The sequence below is a fragment of the Erythrolamprus reginae genome, chromosome Z, assembly GCF_031021105.1.
Source record: "Erythrolamprus reginae isolate rEryReg1 chromosome Z, rEryReg1.hap1, whole genome shotgun sequence".
NCBI lineage: Eukaryota > Metazoa > Chordata > Lepidosauria > Squamata > Dipsadidae > Erythrolamprus > Erythrolamprus reginae.
Window position 1 is genome coordinate 115,875,037 of NC_091963.1, and position 25,367 is coordinate 115,900,403.

Below are 25,367 nucleotides of genomic sequence, written 5' to 3' on the forward strand. Positions count from 1 at the left end.
ATTAGATGTGAGTTGGTGAATATTCTACTGGTGAACTGCTACATAGTGAGGCCCTGAGGTTATTATCACTTAGAATTTCCAAAAAAGTGCACTGAGAACTCGAGGTCCTCTATCTGTTGCTAAAGGACACCTCAAAATTCCTTACCTTTTTATGGCCAGTGTTATTGGAAAGTCAAGAACATCTGTAGTGTCATACTTTCTTTTCTCTATTATAATTGATAGCCACTTTATTTGCACTAGTTTTGGACTACAGTATTAGGAATTCTGTAAATTTCAAAATTAGTTTTGGAGGCAACTAAATTAGATAATATTACTTTGGCAACTCTGAACCATGGCAGCCATTATATACTTTTCATATGGCATTAATCTGGGATTGGCCATATGTTGCAAAGTTTATACCAACTCCTGCTCAATTCTCATAAACAACCTATTCTTATAAAATGGAGCAGAGATCTAGGCAATCTCCCATCTTGGGAAGAAGGAAGGATTTCAGTTTAATATACAATAGATCATGTTACTATGCATTTAAAAAGTATGTAAGTTTAGTTGAATAAATCATAGTTGTATCCTCTAAAAATCTATTCTGTCATTAGTAAAACCAACATTTTGATTGTTAAGGGTAGTTTTAATCCAGATGAGTGCCCATGTGTATCAATTTAGTGGCCTTTAGAAAAAACTGCTAAGACTCAGCTTGGTCTTCAGCAATTGTGGTCTAATAGAGTGGAATCCCCTTTTGTTGTTTATTTATTGGGTTACCATTTTATATAGAAGGGAATTGTTTTTTAAATGATGATGTTTGTAGGGATTCTCAGTCTTCCAGGTCATATTTATCCCAAAGGTGCTTTTTCAGATGGCAGATGGACTTTCTTGTTTTTTCTTTGAAGACGTTTCACTTCTTCTCCATGAAGCTTCTTCAGCTCTGATGGGATAGTGGAGAATGGTGACCTGATGACACAGATAAATCTCCAAGTGCTTCAATGAACCTCTAAAAGGATGCAAAAGACCCCACTATCCTGTCAGAATGTTCACTTGCCTCCTGAAAAAGCAGCTTTGCAACAAATGATGGTGTTCTTTTGGTTGAAATTTATTTATTTTTCAGTACATTTTATTTGTTTTTGGTCTTTCAATCTCTCATGTTGTAAGCATTTGCTTTCTGAGTTTCACATATCCATACAATATTCTTAACAATATTTTTTTGTTTTTAAAATGATTACAACCCATTATCATTTCATTTTCAACCCATCTCTCACACTTCTTTGCCTCTTTTAATATCTGTCCTTAGTGTTTTTCCCCCTTTTATTTTATCCCTATTTAATTCCAGCAGACAAAGATGTGGTCATTTCCCAACTTATTCATTTCTAATATTAGTATCTTTTACTTCATTTATTTCTTAAACATTAATTTAAAAAATCAGCTTAGAATTTCTTTATCCTCACATCATTACTTTTCCCTCACAAAATATATTAGTTGAAATTTATTTTTATTGTATGCTGTATTGTATGTTGTATGCATCATGTTGCCTAATTGGCTGGGTCTTAGGCAGCATATAAATTTAAGAAAACAACAGCAATTTACAAAGCTCAATTAAAATAGGGCACACTGCTTGGATCTAAACATACTCTATGGCCATTTGTTATGACTCCTAAGTTCTTGGGAAGAGCTCGGTGTATATAAAGGTCAACATCAACTAAAGAATTAGCTGTGGTTGCACATTTTTGTGAAATAAGAATAGGATTTGAGCACCTAACTGTGGAATAAATGTGTGGAATAAATAAATATATGCACAAATATACTTCAAATTCTCTGTAAATTAACGCTGGTTTGAGATGAACAAAATTGCTCGTTTTGTTTTGCATTTAAATTTGGTTCAACCTCTATTGGGCATCTTTAAACAATTAGATATGAATCTAAGCAATTCAGAAATAAAAGTGCATGTGATAGTCCTTTAGATTAACAAACTTCATAAAATTCCTTTTCTTTTATTCCCTCAGTTTATCCTGCACTGAAATAATTTCCTCCCTTTCCCACCTCAATTGAAAGAGATAGTGATATAAACTTTTCCAGCCAGGTATTTGACTCATCTTTCCAAATTGATGTTATAAAAATTGATTCACAGTGATAAAAATGGGTTATTTTGAGATGACGGCAGGATTTGTTCAGAAAAAGTAAAAATCTTGGTGCTGAATGGACAGCTCCAGAAATTTTATTCAGCTAACTTGGTTGAATTTATAAAATAGGATGAAAAACAAAGGAAGCCTTTTTAATGCGAAATCCTGTTGAGTGTATAAAGCTGCTCCAAAAGGTAGCTTCCCAGCCTCTCTTGAGTTAATATATGTAATTTAAAAACAATGCCTTATTTTTGTTTAATAGAATCTTTTTTTAATGCAGCTGGGCCATAGCCTATGGTATATACATGCAATTGGTTGGTAAAATTGATGGAAGGGCCAGAGATTATGTAGCCAAAAATCATACTTTTTGTGCATTTTCCCTGGAATGAATGATTAAAATGATTGGCCTTTTTTAGTGTACTTTTACGTTTGGGAAGATTAGTTGTACAAATGTTGTTTTAACATTTACAGATGTTGCCTATTTCAGCCCTTATGAAGCCTGTTCCCAAAATGAATTATAGCTCTGGCTTTTAAAATAGATGCAGACCTCAGGCTAACAGAAGTTGAACTTCTTAGTAATATATAGTCATTTTATTACACAGTAGAATACAGCTACAGTATTTCATTTTTTAAAAAAAATGTATGGTGAGTGCTCACAGATCAAAAGTATTCATTTTTTATGTCATAGGTATATCAGTGTTTTATAGTTTTATGAAACTATACCTCTTGCAGAGATTTTTAAAGACACTGCACATATTACAGATATGGTCATCAATAGGATTCGAATTGGATATCAATAACAGTGTTTTTCTTATGTATATTCAAATCTGTATCCACTCCATTATAACTGGATATACAAATAGATAAGATCATTTGATAATGCAATAAGCCTATATTTTCTAGGATAGCTAATCATAGCATACAGAGAAGCACTGTTGCTCACAGACAAATAGCTCTAGATAAACAAACAGTAGCATTGAAGCAATAAAATCCAACTCCCTGCTCATTTATAAAGTAATTTAAAAAAACTGCTGATAAATGTCTAGCCAATCAGATATACGTGTAAAGATTTCCCAGCCTTTTTGCAACAATGTGCATATTTGAAGTTTTGAAGGCATGTTGTGATTCATTTCATTAAATTTCTCAACCTTGACAGTTTTAAGATGGACGGACGTCAGCTTCTAGAACTCACCTGCCCATGTTAAATGGTTGCCACTAAATGATTGCTATGTTGCATTTTGTCAATCATAAAACATTATGTACTATTAAGGGGAATAAAGCACAGAGCTACACTTAGGTTTTTAAGATTGCCTGTATGGCCTACTTAAGACCCAGAGGTATTGCTGTAATTACAGACTATGCTTGAGGCTAATGCTTTGCTGTATAGTAAAGTATTTTCTATTCATTTAAGAAATAGTAATCTTTTTTCCAGAAAGGAATGTCGGCTGATGAAGAATGGAAGGTGTCTTTTTTTCTGCTGTAGCACAGGTTCTTCCCCACACCTTTCCTACTAAACTCCTGGCTATATGAGTGTTTGAGGGCTGCGTTGCTTGATTATATGGAATTTATAATAACTCACCCATTATTTGCTTTTCATTTCTTTTGTGTTTTGCTTTTATGATTGTTCATCACCCATTCACTGATTTGAGTTCAGCAATTATATAAATTGAATGAATATTTAATAAATTTACCTTTCTATCACAGCAAATATTCTGCTGAAGATTTTCATTTAGCAGAAACTTTGGGCTGCCCTCAAGGTTTGGGGGACCATGTGACCTGCTATGTACCATAATACTAATGGTTTAAATCAATTTGATTTTTATGTAATTCTTCCGTATCTGTTCAATGTCCATGTGGTCTTTTCTCAGATTTACCTTTTCTTTGTTTACTTTTAGAGGTGTTGACTAAGGTAATTTTCCAAAGTTGCTATTGGGATTTGAAGATATTTGAGAAGATGGGGTCTATCTTGATGGAGATCATTCAACTGAAATAGGATATTCCAGCCACTTGTTGGGAATGCAATAACTTTAAATGCCTACTTTGATCTGGGAGGTATCTTAAATGACCACCCAACTCCTTCCCTGTTGTCCCCTAATTCCATGACTATTTTACCTTAGGCATGACTTCCCTTACTTTCAGAAATAGCATATTTAAAATGCAATGTCCGATAGATTTTTTTCCCCAAAAGGCAACTGGACTTTTGTTTTTTGTTTGAATACATTTTGCTTCTCCACAAAGTAGCTCCTTCAGTTCTGACTGAAGACATTTAAAATGGAATGGGAAAAGAGGTTTTATGTTCAGTTTGTTTGGAATCAAGCTTTGGAAAGCATCCATGGTGCATCAATAGCTGTTGTTTTAACAATGCTGCATGTAGACAAATTCTAAATATATTCCTGCAGCTGACCAGACTTTTTGAGAATTTGTTTGTGCAGTGTGTGGAAGTCTTTTTCCATTAGTTCCTGAATTTCTCAGGATAAATTAGCCCACATCTCAAACTTTCATCTTCCTCAACCAATATAGATGGGCTGTTAGAGATGTTGGTAACATACTATATATGTATTATGCTATATATAAGCACCTGATGGTAGGTTAAGAAACAATGGGTGGAAACTGATCAAATAATATTAGAACTAAGGAGAAATTTCCTGACAATTAGAACAATTAATCCATGGAACAACTTGCCTCCAGAAGTTGTGAATGGACAACACTGGAAGTTTTTAAGATGTTGGATAACCTTTTGTCTGAAGTAGTGTAGGGTTTCCTGCCTAAGCAGGGGGTTGGACTAGAAAACCTCCAAGGTCCTGTCCAACTGTTATTCTATTCTAATTATGTACTCATTCTCCACTTCAAGAAAATATATTTCAAATTATGTCAAATTTACATCTTCAGAAAAGAAATTCATAAAGAGAGCAGTGGAAGCTTGCAACCAACTTTCAATGGAGGTAGTGGATCAGTCATCAGTAACGTGCTTGGGACAAAAACTTGCCCATCACTGGACAGAAATTGAAAAATAAGATTAAATTTTTTAAAAAAGATAATAAATATATTAAACAGGAAAAAATCCTCAAAGGAAAACTTTTTCTGCTGTCTGTGTTCTGTTTTTAAGAAACAGATTCTTCTTCTAGTTTCTTTAGCATGATGAAAAAAACAGATAGGCTTACAAGAATTTAGTCAGTTGAACTAGTTGAACTTCGGAAAGGTTCTCCACCTTTGGAGAGACAACTCAATCAGGAAATTGTTTATTAAAAGGGGCCTATATTCTGATTCACAGTAGAGCAGGGCTGCATGTCTATATTCCAAATACTGTAGTATTTCATGAATGAAGGCAAATAGATATGTCCCAGGATAATTTGAGTTCAAATTTGATTCAGTCCTGGTGACTGATCCAAATTTGATCTCATTGTAGTATCTATTTCTCTATAACGAAGAGAGAAAAAAACTGGGGGAAATATCAACTGCAACTGGTAGTGAAAATCCTTTTAGGCTTGTAATATCCTGCACCTATTTCTTTCAAAATGTATCAGAGATGAAATCTGGCTGGCAAATGTTTTTCTAAAATTCACGATTCATAAACAGAAGATGCTTCTGTGGCATTCTTTCCCCGAACTAATGTAATTAGCGAAGCCATCAAGACTGCACTATTAAAGTGCGAACACATTTATAAGGCGTTCATTGAGTTTTATTTTTTTTTTAAATATACATGCTTGGATTCAAAGAGGTGGTGCTATTAATCAACAGCCTGGTACAGCAAGTCTCTGGTACTAAATTACCGACTAAATCACAATTGATTTGAGTCTGTAGAACTTCCAATGACTAGTATGACTAATGGCAAAGAATTATAGGAACTGTAGTCAAGTTTTCAATGAGCATCACATTCCTAATTTAGCAAGTGGCTTGCTTAAGACATACAGAATTATCTATTTATCCTAAGAAAGAAATATGTGCACGCGCACGCACATACACAATTTATGTAGAATTCTGTATGGGCCAACAGACTTGTCTTCTATTTGTCTTCATACAATGGATCTTCCTTTATTTTTAGCAACTCATCTCCCACGATCATCTGAATTGTTCATTTACAGGTAGTTCTTGACTTGCAGCTGCAAATGGCACCAGTAATTAGTAATTAGTAATTTTTGTTACTAAGCAAAGTGACAGATAAATGAGTTGCATTTGATTTTATGACCTTTCCCCCCATAATGAGTTGAGTCACGCAAACACCAAGTAAATCAGGCTTCCCCCATTGACTTTGCTTGTTGGAGTTAGCAGTGAAGGTCGCACATGATGATCATGTGACCCATGGACATTGAAGCCTTACTGCTGTTTGCTAAGTAAATTAATTAATTTGATCAGGTGACTGTGGGGATGCTACAACAATAAGTTCCAGGATTGATTGTACGTCACTTTTTCTTAGTGCTATTTTAACTTCCAACAATTGCTAAATGAATGGTTATAAGTCGAGGACTACCTGTATCATTTATCTCAGGAGACTGAATCACATAGAGCTGTAGTTATTATTACTACAATAAAAGCTGCAAGTGAATGTTGAATTTGGCAACATTCCTGCCAGATGACCATGTCCATTCCAGAGTGCTCCATTCCATTCTTACTCATGTAAGTTTTGTAGCCCAATAACGATGGAGCACAGTCCCATCCTTACTGGGCTGTTTCCTCACATCCATCTAATACCATGCTTCTTCTAAAATGACTGGATTCCTCATCTTGTTTGTTGACCGCCATTTCATCACACAGCCATTAGCAACAATGCCAGAGTTTGCTATTAGAAGGGCAGATTGATTAGCTTTTATTAATATACACATTAGACTAAGTGTAGCCTTCAGATCTTTCAATATCAAGCCAACACTTTGTTTTTAATGGTGAATCAGTCAAGTCTTGGAAATATACATTTGCAATACTACTTCTTTAAGGGAGAATATTTGTAGCTCAGGGTTGAAGTGAGGGGTCTTTGGTGCTTTCTGAACTTTGTTGTTCTCTTGCAGATGTTTCAATACCCAAACTAGGTAAAATCACCAATGCTAGTGTCTAGCAAGGAAACAATCAAGCACAGAGAGCACCAAAAACCTTTCAAATACTATATTGCATGGCAACAACCTAGAAACACAAATGGCGAACTGCATTTTCACAGGCAAATCTATAGTTAAACCCAAATTAATTTAAAGGGAGACAGTTTGGTGTAGTGGTGGAGGTACTGGCATAGAATTCAGGAGATTGTGAGTTCTAATTCTGCTTTAGGCATGAAAGCCAGCTGGATGACCTTGGGCCAGACTTTCTCTCTCTCTCTCTTTCTCAGCCCAACCCACTTCAAAGTCTGTGGGGGAAAAGAGGAGGAAGGAGTATTATGTACATTCGCCACTTTGAGTTATTTATAAAGTAATAAAGGCAGGGCTAAAAATCTAGAACATTTCATGCTTGTTTACACTTTTTACCTCTAATTTTGGCAAACCTGTTCTTTTTACTGTGGCTTTCTGATGCGATAGACATTTCAATTTGAAGGCATGCTGTCTGAGTCACAACCAAACATTTTCAATCCCAGTGATGTTGAGTGGCCTTTCCATGAATACATCAAGGCAACATTTAAAATAGTTAAGTGAATCACACAGCTCAATTTGAATTGAATATACCCATCTCCCTCCCGCTCCTCCACTTAACTTGCTCTTAGATTGTCCTATTACACAAGATGGGGTATCTATGGCCCATGAAGTCACATGTAGCCTTTCCTCTTTTTTAAAAAAAATTGCACTTCCTGGAGCCCCCTTCTGTAGCAAATTGTTGAATTACAATATTGGGGTGGTGGTGTTTGCATCTAAAAAAGTGAATAGCTATTTGTGAAATCTTGACAGGCTTAAAAAAAGCTGTTTTGCTTTAAAAGCAACGATAAACTTATTCCCAATTTGCCTATGGGAGTAAACATTACAATCTCACTTCACCACTACTATATCACTGCTGCACCCCAACAGCGATACTTAGATGCAGAACAATTTTTAAAGGAAGTGCGGCTCTCTTCCCTAAGCTGCTCCTACTTTCATTTGATTCTTACATAACATTAATCTGCCTTGATATTTTCATAACTCATTTCTTCTACAATCCAAAAGGGAGGCCTATAAAAGGCATTAATGGAATTTAATGGAAATTATACAATCCCATCTTGAAATCATGTTAATATCTCTCAGTGTATGAATGACTGGAATGCTTATCCATACACTGCAGATACCATAAAAATGTTTTCCACGCCATCTTTCCATACCTGGCTATCCGGTTGGGTGAGGGATTAAATAGTTTTTGTTCAAGAAACAGAGAGAAGAAAAAAGGCCAACATCACGATGAAGAGGATTTTATATTTAAATCCTCATTAACGGGGTTACATCCTATCCACCTATCTATACAAAAATTTCCTCTTGCTCTTCTATAAGGACTCTTTTGAAGAACATTTTTAGCTACGTCAGCCAAGTGCATTCATGCAAGTTCCTCCCCTGCAATGTTTGAAAAACCAAACAGGGTTGGAAACAAAATCTTGCTATTTATATGACCAGATGGTAGGACAATTGGAATACAAAACCAGGAACAATACGTACGTACATACATACATACATATATATATATTATATACATATACATTTATACTTGTGAGATTAAGTTTAAGATGTTTTCTTTTAAAACTGATCTGCTTTTCAGAAGATTAGAGTTCCCTGTCCACCTTTCATCCAGTTAGAGCATTTTGTATATCTCTTACACTATCTTGCTGGATGCAGATCTACTTAATCTGCTGTAATTCAGTATGGAGATGGCGGAGAGTCTTTTCGAGCTACTTTCCATGGTTTTCATTTTGTATGTATGGGAATTCCCATGTTATTAGGAGAATGGCACAATTTCTCCTGTTGTGGCTATTTCTGCAACTTCTTCCATCTGTATGCATAAAGAGAACATAGTATAGGACGTGTTATTTTGAATGACATCACTCAATCATATACATGTAAGTTCCCACCGAGCCTGGATCCTTCCAAGTGCCAGACAACCAACTCCATTATCACCCCAGAAGTTGATGGAAAATGTGCTGCAACAAATATAACACATAAAGGGGACTGAGGCTGTAAATTAGCCAAACTAAGCTTGCAGTAAATTTTTGAGCAATTCAGAAAAGCACTAAAATGCATACAGTATGATGCGCCTTTAGCTTTAAGAGCAGTGAGCTTTAAGATAGATATGTGAGAACATTTACAATGTGATCCTTTCTATGTAGAGGAGATAGAAAAATGCCCTTTCCCAATCCCTTTGATTCCCCACTTCTAGGATAATAACTTGGACACCTCAGTTTTTAATTTTTGATTAACGAATCCAAAATATTTGCCATGATTTGTTAATAAATCATGGCATGTGGATGGAATACTCATTCCATATATAAATTAAAACTTTGGAAAATAAACCACCAAATTGTCACTGTTTGAGCAATGTGAGAATATAAACAGATCCCAGAAATATGCGAAGATTAATCTAACTCTGGGAAGTGATCTTCCTGAATACTAATTTTATATGTGAACAGTTTTCACACATCAAACCTTTGAATTCCAAATTATGAAGGCTAAAATGAATGATTCTTATCACAAATAAACTACACGTACAGATTATGGGATCTGGAAATTTCTAGGTGAATCCTGGAGAAATAAATAAAAGAAGTAATCATCCTTCAAAATAAACCAACTTTTGTATAATGCTGACCCTGATATTCAATCTCTTTCATCAACAGTATCTTTTTCCCCCCACAGCAGTATTAATCCAAGAACACCCCTCTCAAATTATAGAAATATCCTGGGATTTTCTTTCCCCACAGTGAAAAGTGCCCAAGCACATCAGGACCAGAGCATGACAACTCTAAAGGAAACCATCTAGACTTTTCCTGACAGAATACTATTTTAAAATAATGAATTCCAAGTTTTTGAAATGGCAAAGTTTAGTTCTTTTTGACAAAAAGTTACTTTTCCAGCAACTTTACAAAATATACTTCTACTGTCACTTCTCATAGAAGATATTAAATAAATAACTGAGGGCAGTTAACAATGCCATTAAAAATATGGTCAAAAGACTTAAAATATTGTCAGAATAAGCCTGGTATCGTTCAACAGGTGGTGCTGTGATTGGATGCGAGAAATTGCATAATCTGAAAATCACACCCTCCCTCCCCACTTTCCCCCCTTACATTATATACTTTAAAACAACAAGATAAAACAATCTAGAACAGTTGTTTCTGGAAGTTTTGCCAACCTGTAACTTCTGGGTATCCTGAATTACAACGCTCATCTGTTGGCTTGGAACCGTATGAATTATAACTTCACCCATGGACAACAGCAGCAAGTGATGGAACTTTCATGTTTTTCAACTCTCATGAACTTATTTTATATGCAAAATCTTATACGGGGACTTGATTACGGATGCATGTTTAAAAATTATTTAAATAATACAACATTCAACTAAAATCCAGGCACAAGAATAAGTCTAAGTAACTAACAAGAAATATTCTGTCTAAGAAAGTAACAAGGATGGACATGTCTGGTTTCACACATCATGTACACTATGGTATGTTTACTGTAGTTTATTGACTAACCTTCAACTGTGCGGGATTTGCACATGGTAAATGTCCAATAAACTACAGTAGGGCTGGGTAAGTTGTATGAAGCAAGCCCATTAATAGAGAAAACATTTTGGAGACCCTTCTTGAGTTTCAGCATGCTACACTTCACAAGTCTTGTTTTTTTCCTTACTCTCTTTAATATCATCCCTGCATAAAACACTGGCCATTAGTCCCAGTTACATAGATCTTTTACACTAACATTGCACAACTTATAAATTGACCATGAAACTGATGGAATACAGAAGATTTCAAGACTTGTGGTGCTTGTAAGGACTTGCTATTCCATGGAAATGTTCTTTTGTTATCTCTTTTCTGTGGTGTAATATTTGATTCTGAATGAACAGCTTTTTGGAATATTACTTCCTAGCTCATGATTCATAAGCATGCAGGAACATAGAATAACAACTATAGCATTCCATTTTGCTTCATTAAATAGAGGGAAAGGGGTAGGAGGCAAAAAAAGTTGAAGTCCTGTGGCACTTTGGACAGCTTTTGTAACCCATCACCAGTATCTGAAGTAACTCAAAGCTGGTGCAGCATAACATCTCCCAGGTAACTAAGGTATTGTACCATTTTGGACCTTCCTGTAGTTACTGTCTACACTAACTGTTCCTTCAGCAAAGAAATGTGTTGAAGTTAAGATACTGACAGGGTAACTTATGTGCAACACATGACATTGTGTCACTGCCAGGGAGAGCAGTATGCCAACAAGAGAGATGAACTCTAAATCCCAGCACTAAATGGATGTGTGCAGTGGTCCTAAGACCTGTTGTAATGAATGAAAACAAAACACAATAACCCTTACCATTAAATTAAAAAGACAAGATTCATTGTACACTTTGCTTTTTGACCACCAGGGCTTTGTTTTCATGTTTTGCTCCTAATTAGTTCCAGATTCCAATTTCCCCAGCAAACCCTGATGCTGACAGTGGTGAGATGGATCCAGCACAACCTGGAGGCCTTTGGAGATGCAAATACAGAATGGCAGTTCCATGTTTTCCTAAAGTTTCTGGCTTCATTTCCTGGCTACAGCTGCCTTGATATATTTGCTCTCAGCAATTACGTCTGAACCCTCAAGTCCTTTGGGAGAATCCAGTTTGTTAGTCTCCAGAATGTAGATTCCCAGGAATCTTCCAAAATAATATGAATAAAATGTAATGAGGAAAAGAAAAACAGGCGGATACTTTTCTTCCCTGATGTGAAAGTCAATCATGTTGTCTTTTTAGCTGCCAGCAGGAATGTCCCAAAGATGCCCAGCAAAATCTTCTGCTGGCTCACTCGTTAGAAAACAGAGATAGTTCCCACCACAAAACATAGAGAACAATGGATTCCAAGTTGTCCAAAGGCTGGAAAATTAAAAGATCTTCCCATCTCAAAGCTAGACAAATGTCCCACCCTCCACCCCACCCAGCTCATAAGATCAAGATTCAGGAAGCAAAATGAAAACCGCTGGTCTTATTTGTCACCAGCAGAGTCTTTCTATGTTCTAGTTGCCTGCACAACTGAAGAGCCAACAAGTCAATGTATAGACATGGGGCATCAGTCCCAATCCATAAAGATTATCATCAGGCAGATGGGACAAAAGACATACATCACTGGACACAGATGATCACCTTCCCGCCCCTCCATGATCTGTTTCTCCAGTTGACACAAGACACACATCGGACACAGAAACTGACAATGATTCATCACCATCAAGAGGTGGGTTGTGTCTCTGCAGTCCATCTAGAATTTCACCACCCCACCTGGTCTTTCACAGCCTCATACTCAACAGATGGCAAGGTCATCTACTACTTTTGCTGCAGTAGTTCTTCTGACAGTGCTGGGCTTTAAAGTATTTTCCCCTGCAGTAAAATAAAGGGAACGAGGCACAGGATGAGGAAGAATAAAGACTGGGCATGGGTGGAAGAAAATTCTAAAGATGTCCCTTGCGAATAATAGTAATAATAGTTAATAATAAGATGAATTAATTTCTCTGGTTGGCTTATATGTTTTTCTGCTCTCTCTCTCTCTTTTTAAGTCGTGTTGGAATTTTTCAAAGTCTGCAGCTTCGCCTCCAGTTCAGAGATCTGAAAAACACACAACAGAAAGGGATAAAGAGAAATTCTCCAGGCAGAGTAAGAAGTGTTTGGAATGGGGAAGAGGCAGGTGGACTTAGAAAAGAAATGCAGATAATGTGGCTGGAGACACCAATGGTCTGGCTGGCTTAGATGGACAGATAACAATAAGAAATGGCTAAAGGAAAAAATGATGAGAAAAAATAATTAAGGGCAGTGAAGGACAGTAAGGATAATGCTAAAATGTATATAAAATCAAATTACGAGACCTTGTTTATTACAGATTTCAAAGGGCTTAGGTCTGTAATCTCTTTTCATAACATTTTCATTCCCTGTTGCATTGCTATACATCAAGTTCTTTATAGTTTGCCGAATTACCTTCACAATATCCTCATTACTATACATGCTGACTAGGGTTGGAAGCATGAATTAGAAAAATCTGCAGAACTGCAAGTTATACCATGGCACAGATATTTCCAGATGACTCTGTTTCTTATTCATTAATAGAAAGAGAAGAAATGAGCCTCTACTAAAATAAAATAGACGTACCTCCCCTAACTGTGTTATTATACTTTTATATATTAACTGTCATATGTGACAGGATGTATGTAAAACTTTGGCAATAATAATGGATTACTTGGATATGGGGCCACACTTAAGGACAAGAATTTCATCTATGAAAAGAAGTGGGTTTATTATCCACATCCACAAAAGATCTGTGGGTTTGCTGATTCAATGGTAACCGTAGAACGTCAGATAGTCGAGATGGCAAGGAATGTATTTACACGTCCATGCTTTCGACATTAGAAACAAACTTTCCTGAATTGATGTAATTTGGCAACATTACCGATGCTTCAATTATATAGTATTTAGACAACTACAATTGAGATTACACTGAAGAATATGAAAAATTTCCATTGATTTAAAAGATGGAGGCACCCATATAAGCAATGAGCTCCTCAAGTTAGACTTGAATAAAAAATTCTCAACTTGGAAAGAAAGAGATCCTTTGAAAAAAAAATTATAGAATCTATTTTAAAGCTATTCCTAATTTACAAGGGGAAAAATTGACTCTGCTGCCAAATATCAATCCTGAAGAAAAGTTCTGTAGAGCCTCAAAAATAGGGCTTAGGGTATGTGTACATTTCATGAACCATTGTTTGCTCACTTCTGGAATAAACGAATAAACAATCCTTTCGATTAAAGCTTAAGTAGTAATAGTAGGGAATCTACAGATACTGTATTCTACTCCTATAATCCTTGATTTTTGGCATGCCAATGAAAGACAATATCCCACTTCCAAGCCTGGACTTAACAATCACAAAGCTATTGTCTTAGGAACATTACTGCAGTAGGTAAATAGATTCAAAATCTTTGGAAACTATTTTGGCTATCCTTCCTTCTAACACTTGTCCCAAAATTTCTGTCATTGTGTCCTTTATTTATTTATAGGCTGCCCAATTCCATCAGCAATGTCCATCAAGGTACTTGTTTTAGAAACCTTGTGAATAATTAGCTACTATGCCAAAACAGAGAAGGAGAGAATAAAATGTTGATCAGCAACATACATGGGGAGCAGATCAAAGAGAAATCAATGGAGCGATGATGATGAAAGAACTGTTTTGGGAAAAAGAGCAACAACTGGGAAAGCAGAACTAAACCCTTGACATTGTGGCTTGAATAAAGGTTAAACTGCTTTAAAAAAGGAATGGAATTATAGTGTAATCTTGTATTTTTCATAATAATGTTTTTTAATGTTTATTAGATAAATATTAGACTGTCCAGATTTTTTTAAAAAGTCGGAATGTACTCTTAATTCAACTTAACTAGCTCCCTCTACCCAGAAATCTATTGTTCTTTTTCTAAGCCCTGCAGCAGAAAACAGGACATTTTTTTTAAAGTCTATTATTTGCAAGCTCATTTCTATCATTTTTGTAATCAATCACTACCTCACACAGGTCCACTTCCAGGTAAGATTGTTATTTAGTACACAGTAACATTCTCTGGGGTATACCAGCTTAGATTTTTGCCTGGCCTATTCCAAAGTCAAAACCTTATTTTGTTCAGCCAACCACAATCACAGCAAATATTCCCCAATTCTGTAAGTTTTCCATCTAGCAGCCCAGGGATAAAAAAATGCTGCATGAATCCATGTAAAACTAAGATTTAATTCCTTCAAAAAAGTAATGCCGACTTTTGCTAAATTTAACATTTATACCTGTGAACCTTGCTCTTTACATTTGTAACTAATAATCAGTGGATCTGTTTTCATGATCAGGATGGTGAGTAAGGGGAAAGACCACTTTAAAAAAATATAAATGGTTAGTCTTTAGGGGCTGAATTTCCAACAATGCACTGCAGAGGGAGCTAGTGAATAAATAGCCATGAGAGTTTCCAAGATAGTCACCAAAAAGGCTTTCACTTTGGTTTTGGCTTCAATATCAGGCATTCCAGTAGCAGGTTCCAAAACCCTTTGCTACTAGTTTGCGCACATATGATGCTTCTGCGCATGCACAGAAGCGTCCAGGGTGGGTGGGCGGAGCCTCCGCCACCACCACTACCGGTTCGCAGAACCGGGTTGAAACGGGAGCAACCCACCACTGAGGCATTCCTATCACAGAAACTCAGAGCCATTCAAACACACAAAAATGTGCATGCATGTGCAACAACATTTAACATAAAAAAGCATGAAAATACCCTAACAAATCTGACATGGTCACACTGCCTGATGTAAGATCCAAGGTGTGTGTGTGTGTGTGTGTGTGTGTGTGTGTGTGTGTGTGTGACCATGAGATCTGTTGCAGAGTCAATGGGGCCTGAAAGTCCCATTCAGAGAAAATGTATATGAAGAAGAGACAATTCTTAAATTAAAATTAAATCATAGAGATCTATATGGGATCTGATATGCTCTGATGTAAAATCACATAGGCTTCTCAGATTGCAGGACTTGGGGAGGTGGGAGAACAATGTATTTAATATCTGATGGAAATGTTGTCTGATGAAGCTTCAGAAAGATAGCTAAAGGATTTCCATTATGCAAACACAGGATCCCTGGATGAAAAGGGTATGAGACGCAATTATCAATCAGATAGAAGGTGTCAAGATATTCTCCTCTCCTCTCCCAGCTGCATGATCTACTGCTTAACTAATGATTGACTTCAGATGAAATCCTCTAAGATAAAAACATTCATGCCCAGCAATAAAGGAATTCAGAAAGGCTGGCATGTCCACTTCTTCCTCCCCCATCTGTCAGCCTTGTGACAAGTGCTCATATTTACAGCTAGATCCTTCTAAGAGCAAGCGCTCTCTCATGCGTCCTGAGGCAGAACTATGACATCCCTTTTTCATCCCTTTCCTTCTTTCTTGTTCCTTTGGGGGGGGGGGTCACAGTAAGCCCCCAGCACTGTCCTTGATGCCCACCTTCTCTTGCAACTTGTCAACTTCCTCCTTGTGAGCCAATTCAGACTCCTCTTGGATGCGGCGCTGAGCTGTCTCCTTCTTGAGGAACTCAATTTCTCTGCGAACAGAAAAAGGAGGTGGAGGTTAAAAGCCAAAGTCAGAAATGGAGACATTATCCAGTGGTGGAAAAGGATGGATCACACTAGCATAGGATCACAACTTCTTTTAGGCATATGAATGACATTTATTTATTTATTTATTTATTACTTAGATTTGTATGCCGCCCCTCTCCGAAGACTTTGCATTTGAATGACAGGTTGTAAGCTAAACAGTACAAAAAGATAAGCAGTCTCAATTGAAAAGGTATTTTTATTTAGTAAATAACAATTAAATTTTAAATTAATTAAATATTTGTCTCTATTTAAATAATAATTTCCCCTTTGTTAACTAAAATGGTGACTTAGTAGCAACTTCAGCAAAAGATGGCAAACTATGCCTAAATATTTCAGGGAAGTATATTTAATTCTGGAACTCTCTAGTTCAGATGAAAGTTCTGCCTTTAAAAAATAATCTAACCAGTCTATTCAACATACCCAGCAGAACAGACACTTTAATTTTGAATGCGTTCTCTGTATCAGAAATCCTCGCCATAAGTGAACACATTGCAAAATTCATATGCTGGATACAAAAACAGTAATGTTTTTTCTCTCTTGAAGTATTATTTGCAAGTAAGGAGATAGGAGGTAAGTGACAGAGAGACAGACAATACATTATGCATATAATTCTATATCTATTGAAATGGACCAGCATTTTCAATCATTTCCAGATTCCATCCCACATATATAAATTAGATTATAGTTTCTGCCTACAGTTCAAATATTCCATGAAAGCCACTACCAGTCCCCAAACTATGAAATGGTTCAGCTAGTACTTCACATATAACATATAACTAATAAACAAAAAGGGCAGGGAGGGAGGGAGGATCATTTTGCTCAGCTATTATTTCCTATTTGTCTCACATCCTTTATCAAGAATGCACAGCTTGATCTTTAAAAATCATATTAAAACTACTAAAGGTGTTTTAAGAAACCATATTTTGATAGCTAGTTTGATCAGTAGCCTGATTGGTTCTATATGCCTACCAAGTACTCTAGATTTGGGAAATGGCTTTGTAAGTATGCTTCTGATAGAACAGGAACTGAAGGGATGAAGGTTAAGAATTATGAAGTAGATCTGGCATTCTAGTTCTTACTTCTGTTGATATTCCTTAATAAGTCGCTTAGCTTTGCTGTATTTCCTTTCCAGAGTCTGGTACTGGGCCTGGGTCTCTTTTAAGTGCTCATCCACAGCCTGGCATAAGTTCTGAGCCTCCATCCAGTATCCCTCCAGCTTCTCCATCCGCTCCTTGTTTTCTTCTACACTCTGTTCCAGCTGGGCTTTCTCAATGCGCCAGCGAGCTTTCTCCTGTTCAATTGATTGTAGCTGAAGATAGAGAATGTGAGAGGAAATAGTTACATGTTAATTGATAAATTAATTAGTTGCATTGCATTCATTTCACTTGGTGTAGGATAAAATAAATAACCAAACAAATGATGATCTTAATGAAAATCAAAGCCAGACAAACAAACCCAACAAGAACAAAGAACAAATCGAATGACTATTCATAAGGCACCCATAGCTCCATATCTTTACATTGGAATGAAAGCTGGAGAAATTCATATTGTTTATAAAGTCAGCAATTGTACTTGAAATCTGAACATATCTTGGTAGATAACACAGAGAGATATAAATTTACAAATTTACATCCAATAATAATGTAGGACTGGGTGGGACAGGAATAGACAACTGGAATCTCATGCTCTCCATTTCTTTCTGAATTCTATCCATCTGCCATGATGGCAAGTAGTAGGGGTTTGCAAAAATTACAATTAAAAAATGTGAAGTACGTTAGGTTGAAATATGTTGTGCTATGCTTAAATTCTTTCATAAGCAGCCTCATACAAAAGTTACAACATTTCTTTCAGACATGGATGATAATGGACAGGTGTTGGTTTAATTGGAAAGTGGAAAATTAGTATTCTAAGCTTGACTCTAAGCTAGTCTTGTTGCAAGCTGGATTATTCTTGCTTCAGCTCTTTTTAATACCAAACCAGCTGACTTAAGAGCCTTATAGCTTAAAACAGTGTGAAGGAAGTTATAAATGGGCAGCTAGCAACTTATACAGCAGAACTCTTGTTATGGAAAGAAAACAATATGTTCTGATTTATTGCCATTAGAACTGTATTTTAGAAATCATTTTTTTATGTATGGAATAGTCCATCTCAAAGATAGGTTAAGAGCAAAGGGAAAAGGACAAGTAACATATTCCAATTAAAGTTCAAAGGGGCCAGAAGGAATATTTACGCAGTAATGTAGGAGATGCTTTCCAACTTCTGACAAAAGATCTAACCATGGGAAACAAGGAAGGGAGGCATAACTAGACAGATCTTCCAACTGGTAGCATCCTAGCAGTTCAGCTGGAAAGTCAAAACACTGAAGACAATACAATTATCCATAAAAGAATTGTACTGAATTCATACAATTCTCATGGTGGCATTTTATATAGCTTATATGGGTGTCACTCCATTTTAACTTTACAAAAACTCCCTTCTTTTAAAAAAAACCTGTAGTGCCAAGGACTACCTAGGGAACAAAAGCTAAATATAGATCATGCCCATGCCCCCCCCCCCCCCCCCCCCCGGTTGACTGCTTTGAAAATTCAAAGAGAAGTCCTTCATTTGTTCTTCTGCCCATCCCATTTCAAATGCTTTGCACAGCACTATTAAAAATAGCCCAACTATTACAAGGCACATCCACAGAGCCAGTTCTTGCAGCTTTTCTGGAAAACATTCTCAAGAATGGATTTTGGCAAGTCTCCAAGGGAAGCAAAGGATTTTATGGCTGTCCTCACTGCCTTCATTCTTACCTTTCTTTTCAGCTGCTGTATTTCGGCTTCAGTCACAGCATGCTTGATCTGGAGCTGCAAAGGAACACATAGTGAGTTTAACTCCTTCCCTGGTTTTCATACATACATCAAGAAGCTTATGACTGCATTTCACAGAGAAAGGGTTTGATTTAGGATTTATTTTATGAAACAATAAAAATCAGCCAAAACATTTTCTGAAGATAAATAAACAAATTAGGAGGCCAGCTTTCATTTCATATGAATATTTCCGATATGCTAATCAGTATTAATAAAATGAAGTGCCATTAAAATAACCAGGAAGAGCAAGTTTAGTTTTGTAAGCACTTTCCAGGATGTTGCTCTTTTAAAATTAAACACTAAAATGTTTAATTTTAGTCGTATTCAGGCAGCAATACTTCAACAATCAAGTCATGCCCTTTGCCATTTTGGTCTACTTATTATTCCCTTTCTGCACAAAATACTTTTTGCTTGACTTCTGTCATCTTTCTACAGATACAAGAATTAAATTACAATAAAGCAATCACTACCTTCTGCAGAATTTCAGGTGTGTTTTATCCAAGTAATTTGCATCACATCAATATTTGCATGCCAAGATCTTTTTCAACACAGACATGCATTCAGGTCTATCTCATTTTATCCAGAATTAAAAGTGCCCTTTGCTAAAGCCACTAGCACCTCACAATTTTGAGCAGAGAAAACCGAGCAAGCAAGATATGCAGTACTATCTGTGCATTTACTGTCTTCTAACTTTCCTTAGAACAGATAGAAACCCCAAGGCAGGTGTGGGCTAGGTTTTGCTCTTTCTCAACACCCTAAGATCAGAGCAGAGAATCCTGTCCTCCTCCTCTATCCTCTGGGTCTTCTTAAGACTCCAATTTAGCACTGCTGTGACAATTATTTACATGCACTCTCCTTCTCTGTCTTTCACCATGTCAGTAAATCAACCCTGAACAGCCGTGACTGGACTGCTTAAATGAAAACTTGCTGACACACATTATAGGATTGATGAGGGACCACTTCACACATTACTGGTGAAGCAATGAACATTAAACATTTAATGTTTTCCAACCAATCATTTCCAAATCCTTCCCTTTTAAAATTACCATTCATACACTGCAGATGCTTGGGCTTGAGAGCTAACCATCTGCAACTTTTCCTAGCACCTTTCTATAGTTGAGGTGAAAGGAAGATATATATATGGATGTGCCAGATCTGTGTACCAGATCTATATCAATCCTTCAAAAAGGGTGCCCAGCTATTTTGTGCAGAAAGAATGCCAGGAACGGTATCTGAAGCAGCAATGTGAGCTGTGCAAATGTTGTTATGATGACTCATTCCCAATTTCCAGTGTTTATCATTTGCAAGATGTATGTCTGAAGTGATCTTGAATAGACTAATCTAAAGTGTATGGTTCTTGCTTTCTGTAGGGGTAAAGAAAATAATAGTTTTATTAAGATTGTAGCACTAATTCATATGTACCATCAGTAAAGAATATTTGGACTCCTTGATGCTCTCTGAGCTTAGCTGCTAGCACTGAATATGTTATTGGTTGGACAATGAAACGTCTGCAAGAAAACAACCAAGGACCCCAGAAATGCCCTACTCTCTGAAGAGTGAAACTAAGGATCAGGGAGACATGACAGCAGTGTTCCAATACTTGAGGGGCTGCCACAGAGAGGAGTGGGGTCAGGCTGTTTTCCAAAGCACCAGAAGGCCAGACAAGGAATAATGGATGGAAACTGATCAGGAGAGATTCAACCTGGAAATAAGGAGAAACTTTCTGACAGTGAGAGCAATCCACCAGTGGGACAGCCTGCTAGCAGAGGTTGTGAAAACACTTGAGACTTTTAACAAGAGATTGAATAGCCATTTGTCTAAAATGGTGCAGGGACTTCTGCTTGAGTGTGTGTGGGTGGTTGGGTGGAGGGTTGGACTGGATGACCTACAAGGTCCCTTCCAAACTCTAGTCATTTAATCTAATTTAATCTAAATAGAAAATAAAACCTTCCGAAATATTATATTCTATATTTCAAAACCACTCACCTCCAAAGTTATGACTACCTCTCTGACCCCACCATGTCACTAGTACTTCCATTCTGATCTCTCGAGTGGAGCTATTCTAGTTATATATGTAGCACATGGCAGATAAAGCAATTTATTAAGTCCATTCACTTAGCTGCCCCTTTGCATATTACCAATCAGCAGAAAAAAGAAAACTGCCAATCGGAAGTTGTCTATCTACAGGATACCATTTGTATCCTTCCTTTGATCTTCTTCTTCTACCATCTTCTGTCATAATTTGAGTTAAATTCAAACTGGATTTAATAAAAAAAGATCAATCATAAAGAAACCTGAATCAGAAGATAGAACCTTCTCCTTTATAAATGTCAACTTTCAAGTGCTGTCACGTTCTATGGGTGCAGCTATCGAGATGGGTGCTATGCTACTCTGTTTCCTCGAAAATAAGACCCTGTCTTATATATTTTTTGAACCCTGAAATAAGCACTTGAAGTTATTGCCATGCACGCAAAAGCCCAATTGGGCTTATTATCAGGGGATGTCTTATTTTGGGGAAAACAGGGTATTTCAACATTACACTAAATTATTAAGGATCACAGAGTTAAACCATTTGTGACACTGCTGGTTGAATTTCCTAGTGTTATTGTACAATTCTGATAGACAGCTGTTTTCAGCATCCATTCTGCATCTACAGAGAGGGGCGGCATACAAATCCAATAAATAATAATAATCCAGTTCCTGATTTCCACCTTTGTACATTGGTGATATCTACATGCCTGATTGTCCCATATAGGCAGATAGGTAATTGTGATTGGAAACAATTTGTAGGTTGCAAGAGCAAGTGTGTCAGAGGAATGCAAAAGAACGCCCCTCTCCAATGTCAGCTCTACTGCTCCTGCACAAATCTGAAGGATCAGAGGCACCGGGCTGCTTTGGCCAGTTCTATAGAAAAGAAGAGAATAATGGCAGCAGAGAATAATGGATCAGATATTATTGAGTATGCTGACACCTGCCTGATTGATATGGGGCATAAAATGCCTCTCTAATCCTATCCACTACTGATCCTGATTATATTCAGTGCAATATAGGTTAAGAAGGAATTGGTTGCCAATCAGTTTCTGGTCACAATTCAAAGTGTTCGTCATCACCTATAAAGCCCTTCATGGCACCGGACCAGGGTATCTACGAGACCGCCTTCTGCCGCACGAATCCCAGCGACCGGTTAGGTCCCACAGAGTTGGTCTCCTCCGGGTCCTGTCAACTAAACAATGTCATTTGGCAGGACCCAGAGGAAGAGCCTTCTCTGTGGCGGCTCCGACCCTCTGGAATCAGCTCCCTCCAGAGATTAGAACTGCCCCCACCCTCCTTGCCTTTCGTAAACTCCTTAAAACCCACCTCTGTCATCAGGCGTGGGGGAACTGAAACATCTCCCCCTGCCTATGTAGTTATGATATGACTGTATGTATGTTGTTGTTGATGTTTTTATATATATATATTGGGTTTTCTTGTTTTTTAGACTTTTTAAATGTATTATTGTCATTTTAGATTCTAACTATTAGATTTGTCATTATATATTGTTTTTATCATTGCTGTAAGCCGCCCCGAGTCTATGGAGAGGGGCGGCATACAAATCTAATAAATAATAATAATAAAAAATAATAAGGAAAAAAGGCAGCCTCAATTGAATCTGGAATTTTGGGAGTGATTCACATTGTGGTTGTCAATGACCAAAATCAGTGTTATGAGTGTTTTTACAATTTTCATTAAGTGAACCACATGTTCACAAATCCAAATCCATCTTATCCAATGGATGTTTTTGCAGAGTTTTTTGTTGGAAAATGAGAAAAAGTAGCACAACACAATCATGTGACCAAGGGATGGTGCAACTCGTGTAAGTCTCTTCCCAAGCACTGAAATGCGGTCATAAAATAGCGGAGATGATGCAGCAGTTGTAACTTTGGATTAACTTTTATAAACTCTGTTGTAACTTTGTTTTTTTTAAAAACAACTATTCATAATCTGAGTTCTACCCATGTAGCTAAGAACAACTTAACAATTTAAGACTGTCCCATTTTGGACTGGAAACCAAATGAATAAAATCACATGAAGTAAAAAGGATGATGACAGGAAATGTTCAGGCTGTGGGCAGATACAAATGGGAATGTGGCCATTTATGAGGCATATATATTCCTTGAAATTTAACAAAGGCCAAATTTATTGCATCTTAAGCTAATGGAATGATTGCCTTGATTTAGTTATGTGTTATCTTTAAAAAAAATCCTGGAAAATTGGCAAAGTACTAGAGCAGAGGTCCCCAACCTTTTTTGCACCAGGGACCGGCTTTAAGGTAGACCAGTTTTCCATGGCCCGGTGGGGGTGGGGGGGGGAGAAGTAGGACCTTCCTAACTCCCCCCACAGCCAAAATCACAAAGCCAGGCAGCCCCCAGCCGCCAAAGGAGCCTCCTGATTCTCCCCGCCCTTCTGTCCCGCTCATTGCCCGTGTCTGGCAGAAGCTGCTGCCCGAGTGCTCTTGGCCGGCGGGATTCAAAGTGCTGGGGTGGGGGGTGTCCCGACAGCCCCCCCACCCCAGTGCTTCGCCTCCCGCTGGGACACCCCCCACCCCAGCACTTTGAATCCCGCCGGCCAAGAGCACTCGGGCAGCAGCTTCTGCCAGACACGGACAATGAGCGGGACAGAAGGGCGGGGAGAATCAGGAGGCTCCTTTGGCGGCTCGGGGCTGCCTGGCTTTGTGATTTTGGCTGGGGGGGGGGAGTTAGGAAGGTCCTACTTCTCCTCCCCCAGCCAAAAACTCAAAGCCCATCTGCTGGATACGGGCGATGAGTGGGACAGAGCGGCGCGGAAGCCTCTTGCAGCAGCTGCCACAGCCACCGGCTTCCGTGCCGCTCGTCCCACCCATCGCCCGTATCCAGCAGAAGCTGCTGCCCGAGTGCTCTTGCCCAGCGGGAGGCAAAGCACTGGGGTGGGGAGGCTGTCGGGACACCCCCCACCCCAGCACTTTGAATGCCGCCGGCCAAGAGCACTCGGGCAGCAGCTTCTGCCAGGATTCAAAGTGCTCCGCCCCCCTCCCAGCCTCCGGGCCGCCGCTCGGCTGTTATTTTGTAGAGAAGCGAGAAGCGGAGGAAGAGCTGGATGCTGGAGGTGGCGGAGGAAGGTGAATGCGGCCAGGAGGCTGGGAGGGGGGCGAAATATGGGAGGTGGAGAGAGGCAGCCTCCATGCGAGCTCTGACCAGGCGCAGGGCCGCGGAGCTAGCTGTCAGCGGCGCCGCGGACCGGCTGAAAAACCCCAACGGCCCGGTCCTGGTCCGCGGACCGGCGGTTGGAGACCTCTGTACTAGAGGATAGGAAAAGGGCAAATACTGTCCTTCCTTCATACAAAGGGAAAATAATGATGCAGAGAACCTCAGCCCAATCTGTCTAATGATGCCTTGGAAGAATTTACAGTACATCAAAAATAAAGAGGTAGGTATTTTAAATACAATGTGGTGATTAGTAGAAATCAGCACTGATTTGTTAAGAACAGATTTTGCATTACTAATCTTATCTCCTTTTTAATTGGGCAATTTCCTTAATAGATTTTGAAAATGCTAGAGACATAACCTATTTTAACTTCAGCACAGACATGCTGATTAACAAATATGTGTAACAAGAAAATGATATACTGTTGACTTGGAAATTATATTCAAAGAAGATTCTGCATCGAATTGGAGAGAAGCATTAAGGGAATAATCCTGAATTTTCTAATATTTTTTTTCACAGCTTGGATGAGGAGGTAGTAGGAAAAGTTACAAAATAGGATATAAACCCAATGAATAAATAAAATGTATTCACAGGAAAATCCTCCCTTAGCAAATAATCTCCATATTAGATTTACAAATGACAAATGTGTAAGAAGAAATACAACTGAAAACTGTTTAGAGAAATAGATTCAAAACAATAATGTTAAACTTAATGGATCCAAACCTTAAGTGCAAGGTATATAAAGAGAGATACCTGGCTTGGAAGTCATAAAAAGGATTTTAGAATATAATTGGTTGCAAACTAAGTATAAATCTGTAGTGGCTGGAAAAAAAAGCAATCCAATACTAAGATGCATTGGAGGTAAATTTTCTAAATCGTAAAATTCCACTTATTCCACCATGCTTTGCACTGCTCAC

General features: G+C 37.8%; 1 protein-coding gene across 4 annotated transcripts in view; it reads right to left on the minus strand.

Annotated features, from left to right (window-relative positions):
• Positions 1-5,765: 5,765 nt before the first annotated feature.
• Positions 5,766-25,367, minus strand: part of PPP1R9B (protein phosphatase 1 regulatory subunit 9B) — a 105,091-nt gene continuing 85,489 nt past the window's right edge. The window contains exons 7-11 of one of the 4 annotated variants that reach the window (XR_011556800.1): positions 19,174-19,227; positions 17,461-17,690; positions 16,230-16,326; positions 11,558-12,821; positions 5,766-9,032 (exon numbers count right to left, since the gene is read on the minus strand). Coding sequence is in view for 3 of the 4 variants with exons in the window: in XM_070727144.1 (XP_070583245.1) it covers positions 8,979-9,032; positions 16,230-16,326; positions 17,461-17,690; positions 19,174-19,227 (435 nt within the window). In the remaining variant the exon portion in view is untranslated. Of the gene's footprint in view, positions 12,822-16,229; positions 16,327-17,460; positions 17,691-19,173; positions 19,228-25,367 lie in introns of all 4 variants that reach the window. The other 3 variants (XM_070727144.1, XM_070727142.1, XM_070727145.1) reach the window with 3 other exon arrangements.